General features: G+C 38.0%; 1 protein-coding gene across 1 annotated transcript in view; it reads right to left on the reverse strand.

The window, feature by feature from the left end:
• Positions 1–21,624: 21,624 nt before the first annotated feature.
• The window catches only part of LOC145243993 (uncharacterized), a 32,132-nt gene continuing 30,828 nt past the window's right edge, over positions 21,625–22,928 (reverse strand). The window contains exon 2 of the mRNA XM_080107140.1: positions 21,625–22,533. Within this exon, the coding sequence (XP_079963266.1) occupies positions 22,122–22,533 (412 nt within the window). The 3' untranslated portion in view covers positions 21,625–22,121. The remainder of the gene's footprint in view (positions 22,534–22,928) is intronic.

The raw sequence follows: 22,928 nt of genomic DNA on the forward strand, positions 1-22,928 counted from the left end.
ATAGATCCCGATTATGAATTGGTGGACATTGACTCACACCCTTACAAGTTAGTGCTACCTCGGTAAGTCCTACATTGGCGACCATGAATACAAAAGCAACACGCAGCCTCTGCACATCCACTTACGTAGCACTACATATCTTTTGTTGTTTGCTTGCTTCATGGCGAGTTTCTGCTACTGTTCTGGTAGTAATTTTTATCCAAACATCATATAAAAAAAACAAAAAAACAGAATGGACTGGACTGGACCCGGATTTATTGAAAAAAAAAAAAAAAGACTTGGCACTATTTAAGTTTTGAATTACTAACAGCTATGTTCGTTGGGGAAGCAAAAAAACAAAATAAAAAAAAAACATTTTTCATCATTCACCAATAACATCCAGTGTGAAAGCACCTGAAGATGGTCGGAGGTTACATCGGCTGAAACGTTGTGGAAAAAACAACCAAGATGAGAATAATAGTCCAAACAGTCCAAATAATACAAAAAATAATTATTAGTTCTCATCTTAAAAATACACAAACATCATATAAACCCCTCCCCCCCAAAAAAAAAACAACCAAATAAAAACCCAGAATGGACCCGGATTTATTAAAATATAAAAGAAAAAGAAATAGACTTGGCGCTATTTACATTTTGAATTTATAATGCCTATGTTCGTTGAGGAAGCAAAAAAAAAAAAAAAAAAACTAAAAAAAACAAAAAAACATTATTCACCATTCACTAATAACATCCAGTGTGAAGGCATCTGAAGATGGTCGGAGGTTACATCGGTTGAAACGTTGTGGAAAAAACAACCAAGATGAGAATAATACTCCAAATAATACAAAAAATAATTTCAAATGTTTATACATAAAAAAAATAATTTGTTTAAAAATGAGGTATAAGACAAAATTATGAAGCATGTGTCCATCTTCTATCTACTCAATTCTTAATTAGATACATTTTAACTCATTTGTCCAAGCACTGTTCTTTTAATTTTTTTTATCATTTAACTTTAACTTCAACAATCTCCAGAGTACCACATTTACTTTATGGGGTTACTTTTCTTAAAATATCCCTGTGTTCGATGCTTTCGCTTCGATGTTGTCAATATTTAGTTAATTTTTTACATATTGAAATTACGTATGTCTGATATCTAATTAGTAATATCTCAATAAAATATACATTATCTAAACCAGAAAAATAAAAATATATATATAATGGTAGCAAGAGTTTGAAAATGAGGAACAAGAGTATGACTGATGAAGAATGCTTTATTTTCGGTTCACACATTGTCGCAATTTACTGTACAATTCCTCAACATGAAAACTGAAAGATGAAGTAATAATTTCCTTTGACAATGATTTAAAGTACAATATAATAATGATAATTCGATGGGAAGAGAAAGGATTAAAATTTTCTATATGCTTTCATTTGTTTGCCTCAAATTTAGTGCAGTTGTAAAAGTCTACATATTAACAGCACGTCATGTTATGTTATTATATATATATAAACGTGAACGTGTCTATGTGTGTGTATGTGTCTGTGTACATTTTCCTACGCAATAACTCTGTCAATTTTAAGTCTACAGACTCGAAAATTGATGTACAGGGTACTGGGATTTGTAAAAATCGTTGTAATCTGTTTTGGGGCCAGAAATTTGGCTGTTAAGGGGTCAAAATTCAACGATTTGACCTTAGAGAACTCTACCAAACTCCTCCGCCAATTTTCGGTATAAACACTTGAAACTTTAGATATAGGTTCCTTGCGCATGGATCTAACTTAATAAATTAATTTGAGCCCAAAACAATAAATGTTAAGGGGGTCATAATAGAGGTCAAAGTTAAAAAAATTGACCGCTTTTTTTTTTTTTTTTGGTTCAACATACACCTCCAACACCCGGGCAACGCCAGGCTGAAATGCTAGTATATATATAAAAGTGAAATTTTCTGTGTGTGCATCTGTCTGTGTGTGGACATTTCCCTACCAAATTACTCTGTCAATTTTCAGTCTACAGACTCGAAATTTGACATAAGGGGTATTGAGATTTGAGAAAATCTTTTTAATCAGTTTTCGGCCAGAAATTTGGCTGTCAAGGGGTCAAAGTTCAACGATTTGACCTTTGAAACCTTTATCAAACTCGTCCGTAAATTTTGGGTCTAAACATTTGGAATTTTAGATGTAGGCTCCTTGGACATGGATCAATTTTTTAATTTGATTTGAGCCCAAAACAATAAATGTTAAGGGGTAAAAATTGGGGTCAAAGTTAAAAAAATTTAACCTCTCAGCCAATTTTTAGTCTAAACATTTGAAATTTTACATAAAGGGTATTCAGACATACAGCAAACTTTTAAATCAGTTTTTGGGCGAAAATTTGGCTGTCAAGAGGTCAAAGTTGAAAGAGCTGACCTTTGCAGACTCTACCAAACTCTTCCGCCAATTTTGGATCTAAACACTTGAAATTTTAGATGTAGGGTATCTGGACACGAGTCAAACGTTTTAATATATATATATATATATATATATATATATATATATATATATATATATATATATATATATATATATATATACACACACACACACACACACACACACACACAGTTATGAACAATACATAGCAAAGCTGTGCTGAACTGCTAGTATATATATAAGATGAATAAGAGGGATTTTGCGATTTCTTATGCACACATACATCGCGTCATCATAGCGAATGACATGTTTGAATTTCAAGGGAGAAAACTTTCCTATTAATGCAAGGGAAATAACTCTAGAAAGTTAACCTATGAGGTTTTAAAGCTACAGTATTTAATAAAAATTTAAGTAATGACTTTCTCTTGTGGAAATTATAGAATAAAAGACAAAAATACTCTACAAATTTAATAAATTTTATTTTATTATTTATTTACTGCGTGGGAAAATTTTCGGCGGTAATTTACAATAGGTTACAAAAATTTTGAAGAAAGCAAACAAAAATTATTCATGATGTTTGGTTTGGTTATTTTGTTTTATGGCATTTCAAATCTTTTTGAGTTATTTAATGCTAAATCCAATAATTTTAGAAAACATTTTTATGCTTCAACTCTGTAAAGTGGACTTAAGTAGTCTACTGAGTATGAGACTAGCCTTAATTTATAGCACCGCATGACAACTGGTGTTTCTATCTAGTTCCGACCCATCTCATCAGTCATCTCCATTCTGTACATGCTTCCCCCCACTTTATAACTGCAGCACCATATCACCCGCATCCACCTGACTAGAGCAGCCTTTGTTCATCTTCAAAAATGACTGTGGTCTTGCTAGAAGATAAGACATACCACGAAGCTGCGGATCTACAAAGCCATGATCAGAACAATTCTTCTCTATGGATGTGAGACCTGGTCACTACACAGAGAGGATCTTCTCCGGTCGGAGAGGTGAATGCACAGGATACAGCAGAGGCAGAAGAGATGAAAGACTTCATCTCTTCTGCCTCTGCTCTATCCTGTGCATTCACCTCTCCGACCGGATCACTAACTCGACCATATGTGCTAGATATAACGTCTTTGGCCTGGAAGAAACTCTGCTGAAAAGGAGACTCTGGTGGTTCGGTCATGTGCTGCGCCAGCCAGGGGATGAGTTTGTCCGTTAATTAGTGGCGTCCATTGCACCTACTGGTTGGAAGAAGCACCAAGGTGACCAACTTAAGATTTGGCTTGCAATAATAAAAGCAGATATGGAGATGATGTCCGGTTCTTGCATTTTTGGTGTGTCACTGGAACCGTGAATAGCTAGATCATGCCATTAACTCTTTTGTCAACTGACAGGAGTGGATGGCTTTGATGCAAGATGTAGTTAACACCATCGAGGCCGACTCAACCCATCTCAGGTGAATGTGGCTACAGGTACAGGGTAAGTACACGCCCTCTTTTGCCAGGGGTTGTACCAAAGAGCAGATCTTTTGTTAGGCCGTCTGTTCTGGCCACATGTCCCAAGAATTGCAATTTCCTATCATTGATGTTGTCCAGCAGTATTCGGCATGGTCCAATCTTCTCCTGAACTCTTTCGTTTGTACGTTTGTCCACTCAGCTTACATGAAGAATTCTTTGGTAACACCACAATTCAAAAGTGACAATTTTCCTCTTGTTGACTTTCTTCAAGACCCAGCATTCTGCTCCATATGTTGCTATTGAGAATACCAAAGCTTGCAGGAGTCATTTCTTTGTGCATTGTGAAATGGATCTGTCTTTGCCATTGCAATATGTCGTCTTACTTCTTTGGTGTCATCTACTTTGTTTATAAAAACTGCACCCAGGTAGTTGAAATCTTTTATTTTCAGCTCTAAGTCTGCTATAAAATGTCTAAACCAGATTTTCATGGTGATTGGCATCAAGGGATGCCAAATGGCTGCAAGAAAGCTTACAACTATTTGGACTATGGACTCACATTCCAATCCTCGAAAATAAAAGAGTACCTGATTAACATAGTCATTGCAGCTAGTTGGACGACTATCTACAAGCCAAGAGGAAAGGAAGTTTGACAAAAATTCCCAAGTTTGACAAGATGCAACTGGGGGTCAGAGGCTACATCGGTCAAAACGTTGTGAACATAACATTCAAGATACGAACAGTCATACAAATTATCCTCACCTCCCAAATTCCAAAACATGAAATGTGGATATATTTCAAATTACATAATCTGAGAGTGAAAGGATAACGAAATACTAAGGTCTTATATATAACACAAAAAGAAACTGGAATCTTAGGAAGATGTTCATGATGATAGGAGCAACCAGTCTGATGTAAAAGAATTTCAAAAACTACCTGCCAAATATACCCAGTGAACCTAGTGCAGGAGAGATACAAGCAATTGCAAGATGGTTGGAATCTTAAAAAGAAATCTCTTGATTGGAATGTATGAGATAGCAGGCGAATGTCTGGAATCAGGTAGGATTCCCCATCCCCAGCTAGAATAAAATGATAAGAAAATTAAAAATAAAGCAGAAAACCAGTTAAAAATAAAAACACTAAGTTTTATTAAAATTGCTAAAAGTGACGAAGTTGAAAATATTAGAAAGTTTGTGAAAGTAAGCTCGGATTTGTCAACAGTAAAGCGTGGAAAAAAAAATTGAAAAACCAAATTTGATGAGAACTGAAAAAAAAAAAAAATAAATAAATAAATAAATAAATGTAACCAAAAGCGTAACTGGAAAATAAATATTTTTAGGTGAGCTAATAACTAAAGTTACATTAAAAAGAAAAACTTGGAAATTGAAAATGTTTGCAATGAACAACTCAAATAATATTTCAGGCATAAACTAGATGAAGAAATTTCAATTTTTTTTATGGAAATCATTCTAGACAAGGCATGAAGACACTGGGTGTAATGAGCTACTACTTCAAGGTAAAAAAACAGCCAATAATATATGTGAGTTAGATATATCCCGACCCAAAAAACAGCAGTTCTTCCCCTTTTGTAAGAAACATAGCTCATGGAATTTGAGAACTAGACAAAATAAGGAAAGTGATTTATGATAAATAAGGGAAGCATTTATAGTTATATTCCAATTATAGTTCATGACTATAAATTGCTTTTGTTTTCCATATTTTCCATATTTTAAGTCCAATGTTAACAAATTTCTAATGAACCGCCCCCTTAATTAAACACTTCATCAAATCTCAACGTAATGTACTTGCAATAACCCTTATCCCTGAGTGGCTTCCGGGCCTTGATAAGTGGTGATCACTGTGTAAAAAAAAAAAAAAAAATATAGATTTGAATGGCGAAACAGAGGGACTGAAGAAAGAATTAATTGAAAGCTTTCCCTATTTTTTCTGGTAGACTATTAAGATGAAAAAAAAAAAATTGATTAAAAACCAAATATTCAATCAGATTTTAAAAAGAAAGGAAATGTTGCTTTTCCGTTATTACATGTAATAAGGAATTAAATAGATTCAGAAAAAGGGGCGGATACTGAATACATACATGGAAGATTTATTTTTCCCCTCTAATTTTCATTGTTTCTCATCTTCTCCAGATGGCCTTGGAAAATGGATCACCATACAACCACCTGTCACCAAGCATCGTTTTGTGCTTACTCTTTTAACTTAATCATTTCATTTCAATAAATTAATATGCGATCAGTTTGATAAATCATGCTTCAGTATTTCTCAGTCACCTCTGACCTTCTAATAATATTAAATATCTTAATGCCAAACTATGACAAGGTCAGCAATGATGGATTCGTGTCTCAAATTGACATAATCACAAGGTTGGTCTGGTAATAATACTAATTATGATTAATATTAATTTATTTCAATCAATCAATCAGTTTACTGCAATCGTCTATTTCTCGTAATATTCATCATCCTCATTATCGTCATCATATTCAGTTTAACGTCCGTTTTACATACTGACACGTGTTGGACGGCTTTTCAAAACTGATTTCCAAACTAACCTATCTCTAAGCGGCCTTTATTTATTGCTCCTTTTATCAAACGCATTCTTATCACCTCCTCCTACGTTTTTCTTGGTCTTCTCCTACCAACATTCCCAGCTACTTCAACTGTTGTGCTACTAAGTGAACCATTCTTATTCATGAGTATGACATTGTACTACATCTGTTACTGAGGGGTCAATTTGGACATTTTGAGGATGACATCATCGCCCCTTAGTTGCCATTGTTCCCAGGTTCACTTGGCTGGTATGATAGCGACTGTCAGGCTTCCATCTAGGGGTTAAATAGAAATTTTCCTCTGAATGACATGGAGCCACATCCAATAGTGTGGGCTCAATGTGGGAAGTGTAGAGCCATCCTTTATCTGCCAGTATTTCTCTGTATATAAATATACATATAAAAATATATAAAGATACATATAAAAATATATAAATATACATATACAAATCTTATATGTAAAAGGCACTATGTCTGTCTGTCTGTCTCCATATTTTCAAACTATCTCTTCCGAAACTAAGAATCGCAGAGCGACGCTAGGGACCTCAAGTTATTGGATTTTTTATGGACCATTCTTTTATGGGTCTTTAGCCGGTTAAAATAATTTTTAAGGGGTCAAAAAATGAATCAAAATTGAAAAAAATCATTATACATTTTGTACATTCATCTTAGTTTATTTTTTTAATTTTTAATCAGTTTATATGTATGTCACGTTGATACAGTGGTAACGTCACCAGCTTTGAATGCTACAGTTTTGTTTTCAGTTTCGATTCTAACTGATGGCACCTAAATATTTGTTTTTTTTACTTTTGAAATCATGACTATAATAATATATACGAAATCTGGGCAAATTAAAATATCATATTTAAACATATTTTACGACCGGGCAAAGCCGCATCCCCCGCTATTATAGATATAAATAGGCCCTTGTTTGAGAAAAATGTAGAATGGCCAATGGAAGAAGTAATAACAGGAAATCTGATTGGTTAGTTCGCTAGAGTAAACACAGTTCTTTTCTCTTCATTCTTGTCCCTTTAATTCATCAATTAGCCCAAAAGTAATAAGAAGGCTGATATATTAATATAGATGAGGAAAGTTATCATACAAGGCGCCTTCAATAAGTTTCCAGACTTTTTTCATATGGGCACTTTTATTGATAGTATACATATGAAACTCTAATCCCCTTAGAAGTAATCTCCTCTGACTGCAATGCACTTATTGTACCGTTCCAACAACTTCTGGAAGGTCCCATAGAAATCCTCTTGTGTGAAAATGTCAATGACCGGCATCACAGCCTCTTTCATTTTTCTCAATTGTTTCATAACGGCAGCCTCTTGAGCTTAGGGAATAACCAAAAGTCACAGGGATCAAGGTCTGGACTATAGGGAGGGCGAGGAACTGCCTTGATGCCCATCTTGGTCAAATAGTCTGTGACAAGTATGGAGTGATTTATCCATGAAATTCTTTATTTGGCCAATCAACTAGTGTTCTGACTTTTTTTATTCTACCACACCTCTCATCATCCCTCAAATACTCTCTGCCTTATTTGAATCTCTTATGCCACTCAAAAACTGATGCTTAATTCATGCAAGATGGTCCAAACGCAGTCTGAAGCATTCCATACGTTTCTGTGGTATTTTTTTCCAAGTTTAAAATAGAATTTTATTGCATATCATTCTTCTAAAGTGTCCTCACGTCCAGATTGAATTTAAAAAAATTCACCAGGTGTGACAATCAGGCTTTGGTAGCATGTATTCCATTTCCTGCTGTAGCTATTCATTTAAATCTGAAATCACAAACATTGATCAGCCATCTCATAAGATGTAAAGCAATAACATACTGAATTTTCAAGTCTACGACTATTTTAAATGCTTGTACAAAAAAAGTTTGGAAACTTATCAAAGGCACCACATATATTAAAATTGCAGATCATCAAATTATGTTGTTTAAAGTCATTAAATCTATATATCTATAAAAGTGAAAATGCATGTGTGTGTGTGTGTGTGTGTGTGTGTGTGCACGCGCATTTCTATACCAAATAGATGTCAGTTTTTGGTCTCAAGACTCAAGATTTGACATATGGAGTATTGAGATTTGGGAAAATCGTTTTAATCAGTTTTCGGCCAGAAATTTTGCTGTCAAGGGGTCAAAGTTCTACTAAATTCCTCCGCCAATTTTGGATCTAAACACTTGAAATTTTAAATTTAGGTTACTTGGACATGGATCAAACTTTTTAATTTGATTTGAGCCCCCCAAAAATAAATGTTAAGGGGGTCAAAATTGGGGTCAAAGTTAAAAAAAAAATTGACCTCTGGGGTCTCAACCAAATTACTCAGTTAATTTCTGGTCTAAACATTTGAAATTTTACATAAAGGGTATTCAGAGATAGGGCAAGCTTTTTAATCGGTTTGGATCGAAAATTTGAGCTGCCAAGAGATCAAAGTTCAAAAGATTTGACCTTTGCAGTGTCTAGCAAACTACTCAGCCAATTTTGGGTCTAAACATTTTAAATTTATACATAACGGGTATTCAGACATGCGGCAAGCATTTTAATCAATTTTGGGGTGAAAATTTGGCTGCCAAAAGGTCAAAGTTGAAAGAGTTGACCTTTGCAGATTCTACCAAATTCCTCTGCTAATTTTGGGTCTAAAGACTTGAAACTTTAGACGTAGGTAACTTGGACATGAGTAAAACTTTGTATTTTGATTTGAGACCAAAATAATGGATGTTAAATGGGTCAAAATTGGGGTCAAAGTTTTTAAAAATTGACCTCTGCAGTCTCTATGAAATTACTCAGACAAATTTTGGTCTAAACATTTGAAATCTTACATAAAGTGTATTCACACGTAGGGCAAGTTATGAGCAGACATAGGGCCCGAGCAAAGCCAGGCTGAACTGCTAGTATCTATTAAAAAGAAATTAAGCAGGTACTTAGAATTAATTAAGCATCTATTTTAAAATTAATTAAACAGGTATTTAGAAAATCAAAGTTAATTAAACAGGTACTTTGAAAATACTAATATAAATATTAGAAAGTAATGATAAAGGTATTAAAAAAGTTAATTAAAAAAATATTTAAAAATGGTAATTAGGTAAGTATGTAAAAAATGTAATAAAACAGGAAGAACTTAATTTAAACAGGTATTTAAAAAGATTAATAAAGTATTTAAATAGTCAATTATAGTCAGCTAACATACTTCCTAACTTCCGGTGTGTCTGCTGCAGGAAGCGGTGACAAGGCAAATCAGTTTCCTCACTTTTATTGTAATTCAGTATTTCTATTGTGAAGCGAGTTATTGTAATAAAATATAGTGAAAGGACATTCTTGAAAAATACACACAAAAAGAATTGACAAAATTATAAAAAAGATAAAAATAACACAATTAGCCTTAATTTGCACTTTTAACAACAAAATTTTTAAAAAAAGTTTTTATTTTATTTGAAATTTTATAAGAAATATATATTCATGAAATTATAAAAATAAAATCTTTTTTTATTTAATTTAAAAAATAAAAGTTTTTTTTTTATTAGAAGTTGTATAATAAATATATGTTTATGAAAGTATAAAAATAAAATTACTGAAATCTGGATAACAAAATTTCAAGCATAATAAAACAAAAAATCGTATCCAATACATAATATTCACAGAATAGTTTTAAAAGATTTTCAAAAAAATGTTTTCAATAAATAAAAAAAAAAGAGCTCAAAAAGTGTTTTCAATAATTCTTAAAATAATAAAACTAATTTCAATAATTATTAATTAAAATAAGATCGAAAAATCTTTTCACTGATTATTAAATAAAAAAGAACGATCGGAAAATCGTCATAAAAAAAAGAGCATATGCACAGGGAAGATATAGGTGTGAGAGAAAAAAAAGCGAAGGAACTGATTTGCTTTGTCACCACATCCGGTAGCTCTACTTCGGAAATTAGGAAGTACGTTAGCTGACTAACCAAACAGTCAATTAAACATTAATAAAAAAATAATATAACCAGGTATATAAAATATATAACAAAACAGATATTTAAATAATTAATTACACAGGTATTAAAGCAAAATCGGAGGGTAATTAAAAGTAATAAACAAGAATACAGAATCATACAAAGATTACAAACAAACTTTTTACGTTAGAGGGTAGAAGAACTTTATTTAAATAGTATACTTAACATGTACAATTTGTACATACTAAAATATGACCATCTTGCTACCTATATCAAATCGACTATACTAGATCCCCGACAGCTCACATTTTACTTTCAGTATCCTTGTACTGTAAATCTCTTAAATCTTATATCACTACTAAGACATTTTCTGAATATATACAAAATTTTTCCCCGATCAGCTCAACATCCAGTGATCGTACATCTAATCTGATATAACTCCTTATATCACTTTGAATCTTACCTTAAACTTTCATTCTCTCCTTACACTAAGATAAACACATTATAATACTCTATTCAACTACTTAAAAAAAAAAAAATTAGACAGACGCAGTTACAATATCAGACTCCCTTGAGATGCTTTGTACCTGGCCTAAATTATGGATTAGAGCAATAAACCATGACACTATGTACCTATGATTTCTCTCAAAACCGTAAAAATACCGCTGCTAGTATCCTACATATATCCAATTATATCCTATAGATACTCTACCTCCAAGACGACTGCCTTTGTGTGTTTTGCATGCCAAACCTTTTTTTTCTCTCCCAAAAACCTCTACCCAAAATTCTATATCCTAACGTGTAATTATAACTACGGCAGTTGATTAACACACATGTCGAACTTCTAAAGTTTGAATTCGTTTCACAACTACGGCAGTTGATTAACACACACGTCGAACTTCTAATCACACTGATGCAGTTGATACACACTGTTTTCGATCTTCTGAACATACTCCTTTTATTGTCTAAGCGTTCGTCATCAGCCAATCGACGGCCAGAAAAACAGTCACGTGAAGCCTGACGTCATCGCTCAATAATCTTACAAAAACCACAGCCGCCATTTTTAATTTCTGCCCTCCCTGTGATCCTCCCAGCAGGTAAGACAACACGCGCAGACACATGGTCGCTTTCTTCCTTCATTCTGTTCGACTTTACAGTTATTTAAACCCTCTCTCCTGATCATTAACAACTGCTCTATTTCTCAAGCTGCCATTAAATCTAATCCATTGCACGCAACTTAGAGGGTTTTTTAACTCTCAACCTTAAACCTTAGCAGACTGACTTTTCATAATCGTTACATATTAACATCTAAAGATTTCTACTTAGGCATGCTTAAGAGTATATTCTTATCCCATAGCTAAGCTTTAAAGTAGATACTTACTAGCCGTAGTCTTATACATAGATTTAAAAGTAACCTATAATAAATAGCAACCCTCTCTCTTTCTCTTTGATAGATAGTATTGCAATAATTAATACATAAAAACTAAGCTGATAGTCATTGTTATACAAAATACAAACTTCCGGATTTTGAAAGAAAGGCGAAGATATCTTCCTTCTTTAGAAGTCTGAAAAACATACTTAATATCTAAAATTCCATATATTCGTATCTACTGAAAACATACCATTTACCCATTCATACTAAATTATACTTACAGAATATGCCATAACTTATATATTTTCCAGTTATACCTATACTGAACTTCTAAGGTTACAATCAGGATTCGGTTCTGGGGTGCAGGAAGGAGTGAGTCACTCGCTCGACAACAGCACGTTTCTGCCCTCTTCTTTTCCAATCGACCACATCTGGCATCTCGCCATCAATGTCACACTGCACAATCTGAACGTCAGCAACACAAAATACTTTTCAAGAGAGTGGTAGCCTTCAAAATACTGACCCTCCTGCTGATGAAGACCCGGACAGTGATACTGCGATGCTCAGCTTTAGGTTCGCCGACCTTCGTGTCACGGAAGACAGCGCAGACGATGATGAAGCCCCGAATCCCCCTCTCCGAAGAAGCACTCGAAGAAAAAGGCCACCGCCTCCCTGCTCTTTCTGTGATAATGATATCAGGGGGGAGTGTGTAATAAATTGCGAACAGACGGGCTTACCTGACAAACGCTTGAGGTGTGCACTCTGCAAAGCGGGCACGTCCAAAGAAAAATGGCAAGATGGCGGCGGCCGGTTAATATTGCCAAGTAATCACGCAAAATCTCGTGTTCTCTCGCACACACGAGAGTTCAGCTTAGCATAAAAACGGGTCACGGTGAGCAAGAAGGGAGAAGGAAAAACGTAGTCAAGACAAAGACGACGCTTCTGACGACTGAGAAGAAAAAAGAAGAAAAAGAGCAAGAGGAAGAAGAGAACGATACATGAGAAGACGAGGTGCGTGCGGTTTTGAGTAAATCGAAACAGACAGAAAAAAAAAAACTCTGATTACATCAGCAACACAAAATACTTTTCAAGAGATGTTCACGACTCTTTTCTTTTTGTGTCTTCCAGGCAATTTTTCCCAGCTATCCTCCTATCAAAAGAAAAAAAATTGGAAGAGACAAGAAAAAAAAAATAAATAGCTTCTCCCATCATGCTCTGCCTTCCCAAGATACCCTTTGGGCGTATAAATGAGCTAGCCATCCTTTCCTTCTTCTTTCCCAAAGAGCAATGCAGATATGCCTGGTATGTCGTATATTACTGTAGAGTTGAATGTAATAATCAAATAGGAAAGCACCCCCGTGTGTGTGTGTCGTGCGGTCATACAACTTACCTTCGGATGAGATCTGAGAGAAAGAGAAATTAAAGATAGCAGCCATGGATTTATAAGGTGTAGTCTCATGGAATCTCATCTTCCACTGCACACGTATGCAAATGGAATGGGGTCAGTGTTCTGATAAAATGTCTGTTGGCAGAGGCAATTGGCAGAGACGTGCTGGAAGTTGAGAGAGAAAGTTGTCAGTGACGAATTCTAGCTGGACTTTTGCGTATTGTATTTGGTTTATTTTGTTTTGCTGTTTACCAGCCCATTTAATATCAAGCTATTCGTTCGACCTTAAATTAATACCGGAATTCGACGACTCAACCCTGGTACTTGACTAGGTGGAGAAGGTGGAACTACATTGCCTGTTGTCTAGTGTGAAGAACATTAAACATGTGGTTCCTCTACATCTGTCCGAAGGGCTTTCACAGTATATCAACAGCTTAGTCCTGAGGAAAAACAGGATTATGAAAGGATTAAGGCGGCATTATACAAGGCGTTCGCTATCGGCCTCGCCACTGCTTCGGATCAATTTGAGGGAAGAACCTTGCATCCCGGTGAAACTGTCAACGTTTATTTGGCCGAGCTTACGAAATTGATGGTGTTGTTTGGTGGGCTACCTGAGCGGGCCTTGGCATGCAAATTTTTGGCAAGGCTCTCAACCGGAGCAAAGCAACTCCTGCTGGCTAGCTCAAACATAGCTTCATTGTCCCTTAACGACCAGGTAGACCGGGCCAGGACCGTGGTGAAGAATACTTATGAGATGGGAGAACCGGTAGTCGCTGCTGCACAGCGCACATTAAATGAGGATAGACTATCCCAGGGGCGCGTCCTGCACGGTGAAATCATGTGTTATAGGTGCAATGACCAGGGCCACATTGCGAGGAACTGCCGGTGGCGACTGACAGCTATTCGCTGTTACCGATGTAATAAGACTGGTCATATGGCCCGGGATTGTTCAGGAAACGGGGTTGGGGACAAGGTGCCAGCTTCGACCTCTTCTCCAAACAGAAATTAGATGAGGCATTTCCGACCATTCAGATCTACGTCAATGAGACATTGTGCTCAGCACTCCTTGACTCTGGATGCTCTTGCACTGTAATGAGTGCGGGTCTCTGCTGCACTTGGAAGAAGAAGACTACTAGATTAACCACCCTCAGTGGAGTGATGCGGACATGTTGCGGGGTGAGCACTGTGAACATTTACACTAAAACTGGCAATTCAGCTAACATCGAAGTGCTGGTAGTACTTGAGAAACCACTGAGCTTTGACCTGCTCCTTGGCTATGATGCCATCAGAGTCCTAGGTGGTGCTCACATAATGCAGGCAGGGGCGATACAGTTTCAGGAGAAGGTTCCAGTGTGTGTTGCTTTGAAGATTGATCAGCCAGACTTTATTGTCGAGTTTGACCAGCAGCAGAAGGCTTAGACAGCCGCATGGAAGTGGTCGGAAAACCAGGAACCAACCAAACTGCAAAATGAGGTAGCAGAGTACCATGTGCTTGACCAAATGAGGCCTGCATATAAAGAGGAACTTCGTGATTGGATCAAGGATGGCTGGTTGATTCCCTACCCCTATGAGAAACTTGGACCTCCCAAAGGCCTGATTCCGCTGATGGCGGTCACTCAGCACAACAAAACAAAGGTGAGGCCAGTGATGGACTATTGCGAACTGAACGCGCATGTTGATGCGTTCATAGCAGATGCTGACGTTTGTGCCAGCAAGTTATGAGAGTGGCGCCAGCAGTGTTCTAATGTGTCCCTGCTGGATCTAAGAAAAGCATACCTGCAGGTCCGAATCAGTGAAACAATGTGGCTATTTCAGACGGTAGCATTTGCTGGCAGGAGGTACTGCCTTACCAGACTAGGCTTTGGACTGAACGTGGCACCCCAAATAATGAAGACCCTTATTAACACTGTGTTGTCACAAGAAGAGACAATAAAAGATTGGACATCGGCGTACTTTGATGACATATATGTGAATGAAGACATTGTGTCATCATCACGTGTGAGGCCAAACTGGCTGAGTTTGGTTTGACGTGCAAAGATCCAAAACGTTTGGTGAATGGCATTCATGTCTTGGGCCTGAACGTTCGACAGGAGTGAGGGACTTTGAAATGGAGGTGCGGAACTGTAGTTTCTGAAGTGCCCAATGTCTTCATGAGGCGAGCAGTATTCTCCCTGTGTGGAAAACTTGTGAGGCACCTACCAGTTTGTGGATGTACTTGTGTGGCAACAGGCATCATAAAAAGGAGGGCAAGTACAGTCACCAAAGGTTAGGATGATGAAACAGCCAACGATCTGTTGGTTTGCATGGTGAAGGAGACCATCGCAAGGGTAAAGCAGGATGACCCCGCCAAAGGAGGCTGGAGCATGCAGAAAGACAAACTGAATGTGTGGGTGGATGAAAGCTCTCTGGCAATTGGTGTGTTGTTGGAGAAGAATGGTGCTGCAATTGAGGATGCTTGCTGGTTGTGATCGGCGAGTGACGCTGCTCATATCAACTTGGCAGAGCTCGATGTGGTGATAAAAGGTATCAATCTGGCACACCAGTGGAAAGTCAGGAAATTACGCATACACACAGATTCATTATGCGTGTACCACTGGATATCAGACACACTGACAGGCAAGCTTACGGTGCACACTAAGGCAGCCAGCAAGATGCTGATCAGGCGGAGATTGGAGACCGTAAAAAAGCTGGTAACAGAGTACAACCTGTCTGTGGATGCGGTGCTGGTCACTTCAAATTACAACCTTACTGATAGGCTCACTCGTGTGCCACAGAGATGGTATGACACCATGAAGAAGAAAGCCGAGCCAGTACCATTATATGCCACCTCTATTGAGGTGGTGGATGAAATCAGGAAGATACACCACCTCAGTGGACACCCCGGAGTGAGACAGACATGTTATTTTGTGCAGTTGTCCAATCCGTCGGTGTCCAAAAGTGCAGTGAAAGCGGTAGTCAAGGATTGCCAAACATGCCAGTCAATCGACCACGCCCCAGCCAGATGGCGGAAAGGTAAGCTGGGAGTAAGCGCGACTTGGAGCCAATTGGGTATGGACATAACCCACTATGGCAGCCAGCACTTCCTCACCCTGATCGATTGTGGACCGACAAGATTTGCAATTTGGCGCCATTAATAAGACAGGATTCCTCCAGTGTAATCCGTGAATTGGAGTCCATATTTTATGAAAGGGAGCCGCCTGAAAAGATCCTCACAGACAATGACACGGCCTTCTGCAGTGGGGAGTTCAGACATTTCGCAGAGGAGTGGGGGATCTAACTCAGACACAGATGTGCATATGTACCAAGTGGTAACGGCATAGCAGAGCGGTGCCATCAAAGTGTGAAGAAGATCGCAGCAAGAAAACAATGTATGATCACAGAGGCAGTCTATAGATATAATGCAACTCCAAAGGATGGCATGACTGCTGCAAGCACACTGACTAGTGCGCATCAAGGACATTGACGCCCGTCTGCCTGATCAGCAGGAAACCCGAGGGCCGTATGAGTTAGGGGACACTGTTTGGGTGAACCCTCCCAATAATCGATGCACCAGCAGCTTTTAAAGAGGGTGAATCATTGGCATCGTCAGTGAGCAAGCCGTGCTAGTCAATGGTACTCCATGCCATGTGAAGGATATCCGGCCTGCCCTGAATACGAACCAGTTGTCGAGTAGCAGTGATGGTGAATCGTCTAACGATGATCTGTGGATCCATCCTATTCCCCACGATGGTACAACTGTGAACCCTAATGCTGATGCCGATAGTCCCAGCACCCCTTCTGAGAGCTCTAATGAAGATGAAGAAGTCCAGCCTGATGGTATGACTGTACGCCCTAACGCTGATGCTAATGATTCCGACATCTTCTGAGAGCTCTAATGAAGATGAAGTAGTCCAGCCAATCCCCCTTTGTAGGAGTGCCTGCAACAAACAACCACATCCACCAAATATGTGGTCTGGAGACCAGGGGAAGTGTAGAATTAAATGTGTGTGTGTATGTGTCATGCGGTCATACAACTTACTTTCGGATGGGATCTGAGAGAAAGAGAAATTAAAGATAGCAGCCAAAGATTTATAAGGTGTAGTCTCGTGGAATCTCACGAGATCTCATCTTCCACTTCACATGTATGCAAATGGAATGGGGTCAATTTTCTGATAAAATGTCTGTTGGCAGAGGCAGTTGGCAGAGACGTGCTGGAAGTTGAAAGAGAAAGTTGTCAGTGACAAATTCTAGCTGGACTTTTGCGTATTATATTTGGTTTATTTTGTTTTGCTGTTTACCAGCTCATTTAATTACTTTTTTTTTTTTTGGTTTTGTTTCTAACCATAACCTAGCCTTAAATAGTACTTTTTTTTTTTTCCTTTCGCATATACGCCACAGAACTGTACTCCAAATCAAATGTTACTACTAGTATCTATATTGAGCATACATCTTATCTTTCTGTTATCTTAAACACTCAGTTTGGACACCAAATTTTAATTCCTAATATCAAGTTAATCATACTTTAACATGTTATCCTAAACTAACATATAAACTATATCCAAACGATACATTAACCCCCCCTCTTTCTCTCAAACCAATCCTGTTGCAAATTTAGTTGCTTCCACTGCATGAATTCCTACTTATCCCCTCTTCCATTAACAATGAAAATGAAAAGCATAGCAATGTCCTTTTTAATCACTTTGAGGAGTGTAACTTTTCAGTAGATATATAACCTACTAAATAATCGATTAACATTAACTACCCATGCGGGGGTCGCAGAAATACCTGGTTTAGGACCCACGCATGGGGCGAACCCTCTCGGTGTTGATGGATCCATAAATCTTCTGAGGTCATCCGTCTAGGAGAAGGAAAACTCTGAAGCTAAACCTAGGGGAGGGAGGCCTCTTTAATCCCGAACAATAACCTTCCTAGAGCTGGTCACTCAAACAAATTACCGGTTGACAAACCTAAACTGCTTAAGGAAGAGATAGGCTATGTCTATCATCTGGCTTTCATACTCCTTTTCCTATTAGCCAGGCATAGAGGTGCTATCACAGGGACTTGACAGAATCACCCAGTGGTCGACCTTGTTTCCTGACTAGGGCAATGAACACCGTTTTCCCCACTCCCGCCACATCCCATCTCCCTAAACTTGACACTGTCGGGGTGCTTCAGTACCATATATGCCAGCCCAGTTGGACTGGGCTGACTTTTGTCTGATGGGTTGAGGGTACCAGATTGACAGTTCCTGATTGCTGTTTCCGACTGATAGTACACGAGCCCTAACTCTTTGGTAGCGCTTAGAGCGTCTGCTCCATCATAATATTGAGATGCTTGTAGTGCCATGTCATGCATGGAAAGGGATTCTGCACTCATCCTGTAGGTGAGGAGACAGGTGATTGTCTACTTGTATTGCATGTCTGATATTCTGCACAACCACTTGTCCACCACCCCTTACTCTTACTAATTAAAACTTTAAAATTAATTAAAATGAAAATGACAGTTCAATCAAAAATTACATTTAAACCAGGACTAAACTCCAAGAAAACCAACCTGCCTCCTCCCTAAAGATTTGCATTTACAAATATCCGCGGGCTTCGAACTAACTTAGATGATGTTGAATCATTTCTTCTAGTAAACACCCTGGATATCTTAGCATTAAGTGAAACTAACCTACACTCCTCCATTCCCTCTAACCATTTTAATATGCCTGATTATCCACCACTCTGCCATAAGGACTCAGACAGACATATGCATTGGCTTGGAGTCTATATTCGTAACACTTTTCCCTGACTAGAGAAACAAAACTAAAATCAGATGACCAAGCCTTTATGTGCTTCAGACTAAAGATGCAACATAATATTAGCTACTTGTATTTTCTCTACCGCTCCTCCTCAACCCAGGACTGTACTCTAATAAAGAAAGTCTCTGACAGCATAGAAATAGTACTCTCCTTCGATACTAGCGCACAAGTACATGTATTTGGTAACTTCAATGTCCACCACAGTAACTGGCTTGGACTCTACTTACAGAGACGTAGTTGGTAGCACAACGCCCAGCTTCTCTATATCTCATTCCCTATCACAGACGGTTACATTTCTGACACGTTTCCCAGACCAGCAAGATCGACATGCCTCACTTCTAGATCTATTTCTGACCACAGTTCCCGATGATTGTATAACAAATGCCCACAGCCCACTCAGAATGCTGTGATAATTGTAGAAATTGCCCTTAATTCTCGACCCAAAACCAAAGACCCACTGCTCAAAATAACAAGGTATTACAAAAAGGCTGACTGGGAAGCCATGAGGGATCTCATCAGAGATGCCCCATGGGGAAATATCTTTTCTCTTCCAGTGGAACACTGTGCAAATGAGACCACTGAATGATTCAAAACTGCAATTGAAGCACATGTTCTCACAGGGAAATTCTATAGAAAACCCCACTCTCCCCAATGGTTTACTTCTACTTGTGCAGCTGCCATTGATGAAAGGCAGCATGCGTACCACAGATTCAACCAATATAAGTCCAGTTCAAACAGACAGAAGTATATAGAAACTAGAAGTAATTGTAAGAGAGAAATAGCGACAGCTAAGACAGAATACACAAACCACCAGAAAACGCATCGAAACATAGAAATTAGAAACCCGTGATTTTTGGAAAATCTAAAACAGTGTAGTAAATATGGGCAGTCAATGATTCCCCCCACTATCAAACAATCATGAGGTTGTTTGCACGGCAACCAAGAAGGCTAACCTGCTTGCCAGTCAGTTTGCCTCAAACTCCACATTGGACCTGGCACACTACTCCCTCCCTGACTTTCCTTTGTAGACAGTCACCACACTAGATGATTTGAAAATCACCTCTTCTCATGTAGATGGTATCATAAAAACCTAGATACCTCAAAAGCATGTGGACCTGATCTCATCCCGGCTGTGCTATGAAAAAAATGCTCCGCTGAAGTTGCTCCAGTTCTCTCCAAACTTTACAACAAATGTCTTAACGAATCTTGCTGTCCTGATTGCTGGAAAACCGCTTCTGTGGTACCAGTTTTCAAGAATTCTGGCAAAAGAACTGACCCATTAAATTATCACCCCATTAGCCTTCTCCCTCTTTTTGCTAAAATATTTCAGTCCTTAATTAATCAAGCTCTTGTCCATCACCTGCTACACTCTTGACTTACAATCAATATGGATTTAGGCAAGCCCGTTCCACAGCAGATATCCTAACTGTAATCTCTGAACATATATACCATTCACTGGACAAAACAGGGGAGGGTAGAGCGGTAACCCTTGGTATATCTAAGGCTTTTGACAGGGTATGGCACGATGGTCTTCTAAGGAAAATTAGATCATATGGCATCACTGGAAGAATACGTAATGTAATTAAATCCTTAAGTAAGAGAAAAATCCAGGTTGCCCTCGATGGTCGTACATCTAAACAATATGATATAAATGCGGGAGTACCTCAAGGGTCTATCCTTGGACCTTATTATTCTTGATATTCATAAATGACCTCCCTGATAAAACTGTTTCTAAGATGGATATATTTGCTGATGACACCACTCTCTATAACAGGTATGAGGGGGAAACAAATAAACACATATCTAAAGAAATCGCAGAAGCACTAGAGGATGACCTCCAATCTGTAGTGAATGGGTACAAAAATGGATGATCACATTCAATGCAAATAACACTAAGCTCATTTCATCCAATAACTACAATAAACCTTCTCTACCACCAATAGCAATGGCCAAGAACACATTACCTGAAAATACTTTCTTTAAACTCCCCAGCCTAACGTTTACAGGGAACATGAACTGGAATAGATAGATTGAGAGCATTGCCAAGGCTGCTGCAAAGAAAGTGGGCTCTCTCTACTGTGCTAGAAAACTACTTATGCCTGAAAGTATCCTGTACCTCTATAAGGCCACCATTCGCCCATGTATGGAGTAGTGTTGTCACATTTGAGCTGGTGCATCTGCTACTTGTCTCACTCCTGGACAGGGTTCAAAGAGAGTCGCCAACCTGATAGGTCCTGAACTGTCATCTAGGTTTCAGCTTCTGTCCCATCAACGAAATGTTGCATCCCTCTGCCTGTTCTACAAATACTTTAATGGTGAATGCTCTGACGAACTACAAAGACTTGTACCCCATTGATGTAAATACCCCTGACAAACAGCTAAATCCCACCCCTTCACAGTAGAGATCCCTAGGTGTAAGAAAGCTTTCTACTCCAATAGTTTCTTCCACAGAACTGCTAGACTTTGGAACTCCCTTCCAGGATTCTGCTTTCCCAACTGCACTGACATGCAGAAGTTCAAGTGTAATGTGAACAGACATCTTGCTACTCATATCCCTTCCTAATACCCCTGCAACTTATGTCCCCGATAGTAGTCCCCTACTTCAAAGTGGCACTGTGCCTTGTTTGGGGTGAAAATTGAATAAAACAAAACAAAACAAAACAAGCTGATTAAACAAGCATTAAAAAGAGTTATTGAAAAGGTATTTAAAAAAAAAAAATTCAAACAACTTTGCAATTAAGATATTTTTTTTTATTACAGCTTAGTCGAAAATCAAAATACATGAAAGAATGTACTGTGTCAGGAAAAACTTCTAGATGATTTTATTTAAACGTCATAAGTATTCTTAATTTTATTACATCTTGCATCCCAAGGGCTCTTCATGCCAATTTTGGTGCAATTATAACCAATACTTTTGGATCTTGTAAGTGTTTATAATTAGTATTAGCAGTAATTTTTAGTCAGTAGTAGTTTGAGGTCCCTATGAACCACTCAACATTCTTATGGTTCTTCATGCTAAATTTAATATAATTCTGTCCAATTCTTTGAGAAACACTTTGAGAAGTGTCTGTAATCAGACGTACTATTACAGATAATAATAGTATCAGTAGTAGCATAATGTTTCATATTCCAGAGGTCCTTTAATCTGCTCAGTAGTTCTGGAGCTTGTAAGTGTTGTTTTCAGTATTAAAACTTACAAAAAATGTAATGGCTTTGCATTTGACAACTAGTAACAAGCTTCTTGGATGTATTGAAGATATATTTGAGGAAAATTATTCCTATAATGATCATATAAGCAATCATAAACAGATTCCAGGGTGGTCCCAGACACAAGTAAGCAATGCCCTACATGGTAGTCAAATTTCCACCAATTTTTCTCGGGTAATTCATCCAGGTGGATTTTACAAAGATGGCTGCAATATAATATTTCATACGCAACGGGATCTTTAATTGCACACCACCTGTCTTTATCCAGAGCACAATAGAGGCAGTCAATCACACAGTTAATACGTTGATCACGGAAGCATCTTTTTGCCGTTGTTGTATAAAGGTGAGCTGAGAGAAGAAAGAACAGTAACAGTAACGGATGCTGGTAAGGTGTCATGGCCGACAAAGTGAATGGAAACAGACGATTTCGGCTGCAATACAAAAGAAACATTTTTCAGAAGTTCTGCATCAAAGAAAAAAAAAAAAAAATATTTTTTTTCATTGTTTTTATTAATGGATTCACATTTATGAAGTCTAGAGTGGTGTTGCGGAGTCGGTCGCCAGGAGACAATCGACCCAACAACAAGGTAGACACGGGCAAAAAGTAAACAGCAGAAATGCAAAGAAGAATGACAGATACAGGTTATTTGGTAAAAACCGAACCCTGTGTCTGTCATTCTTCTTTACCTTTCTGCTGTTTGCTTTTTACCCGTATCTACCTTGTTGTTGGGTCGATTGTCTCTGGGCGACTGGCCCCGCAACGAGTGGTGACTCCGACGTGATTCTAAGACACATGCAGAAAGGAACAGTAGGCAAGGAAGATGAC

The sequence above is a fragment of the Euprymna scolopes genome, chromosome 22 (assembly GCF_053919585.1).
Source record: "Euprymna scolopes isolate OS-2025 chromosome 22, ASM5391958v1, whole genome shotgun sequence".
Taxonomy (NCBI): Eukaryota; Metazoa; Mollusca; class Cephalopoda; order Sepiida; family Sepiolidae; genus Euprymna; species Euprymna scolopes.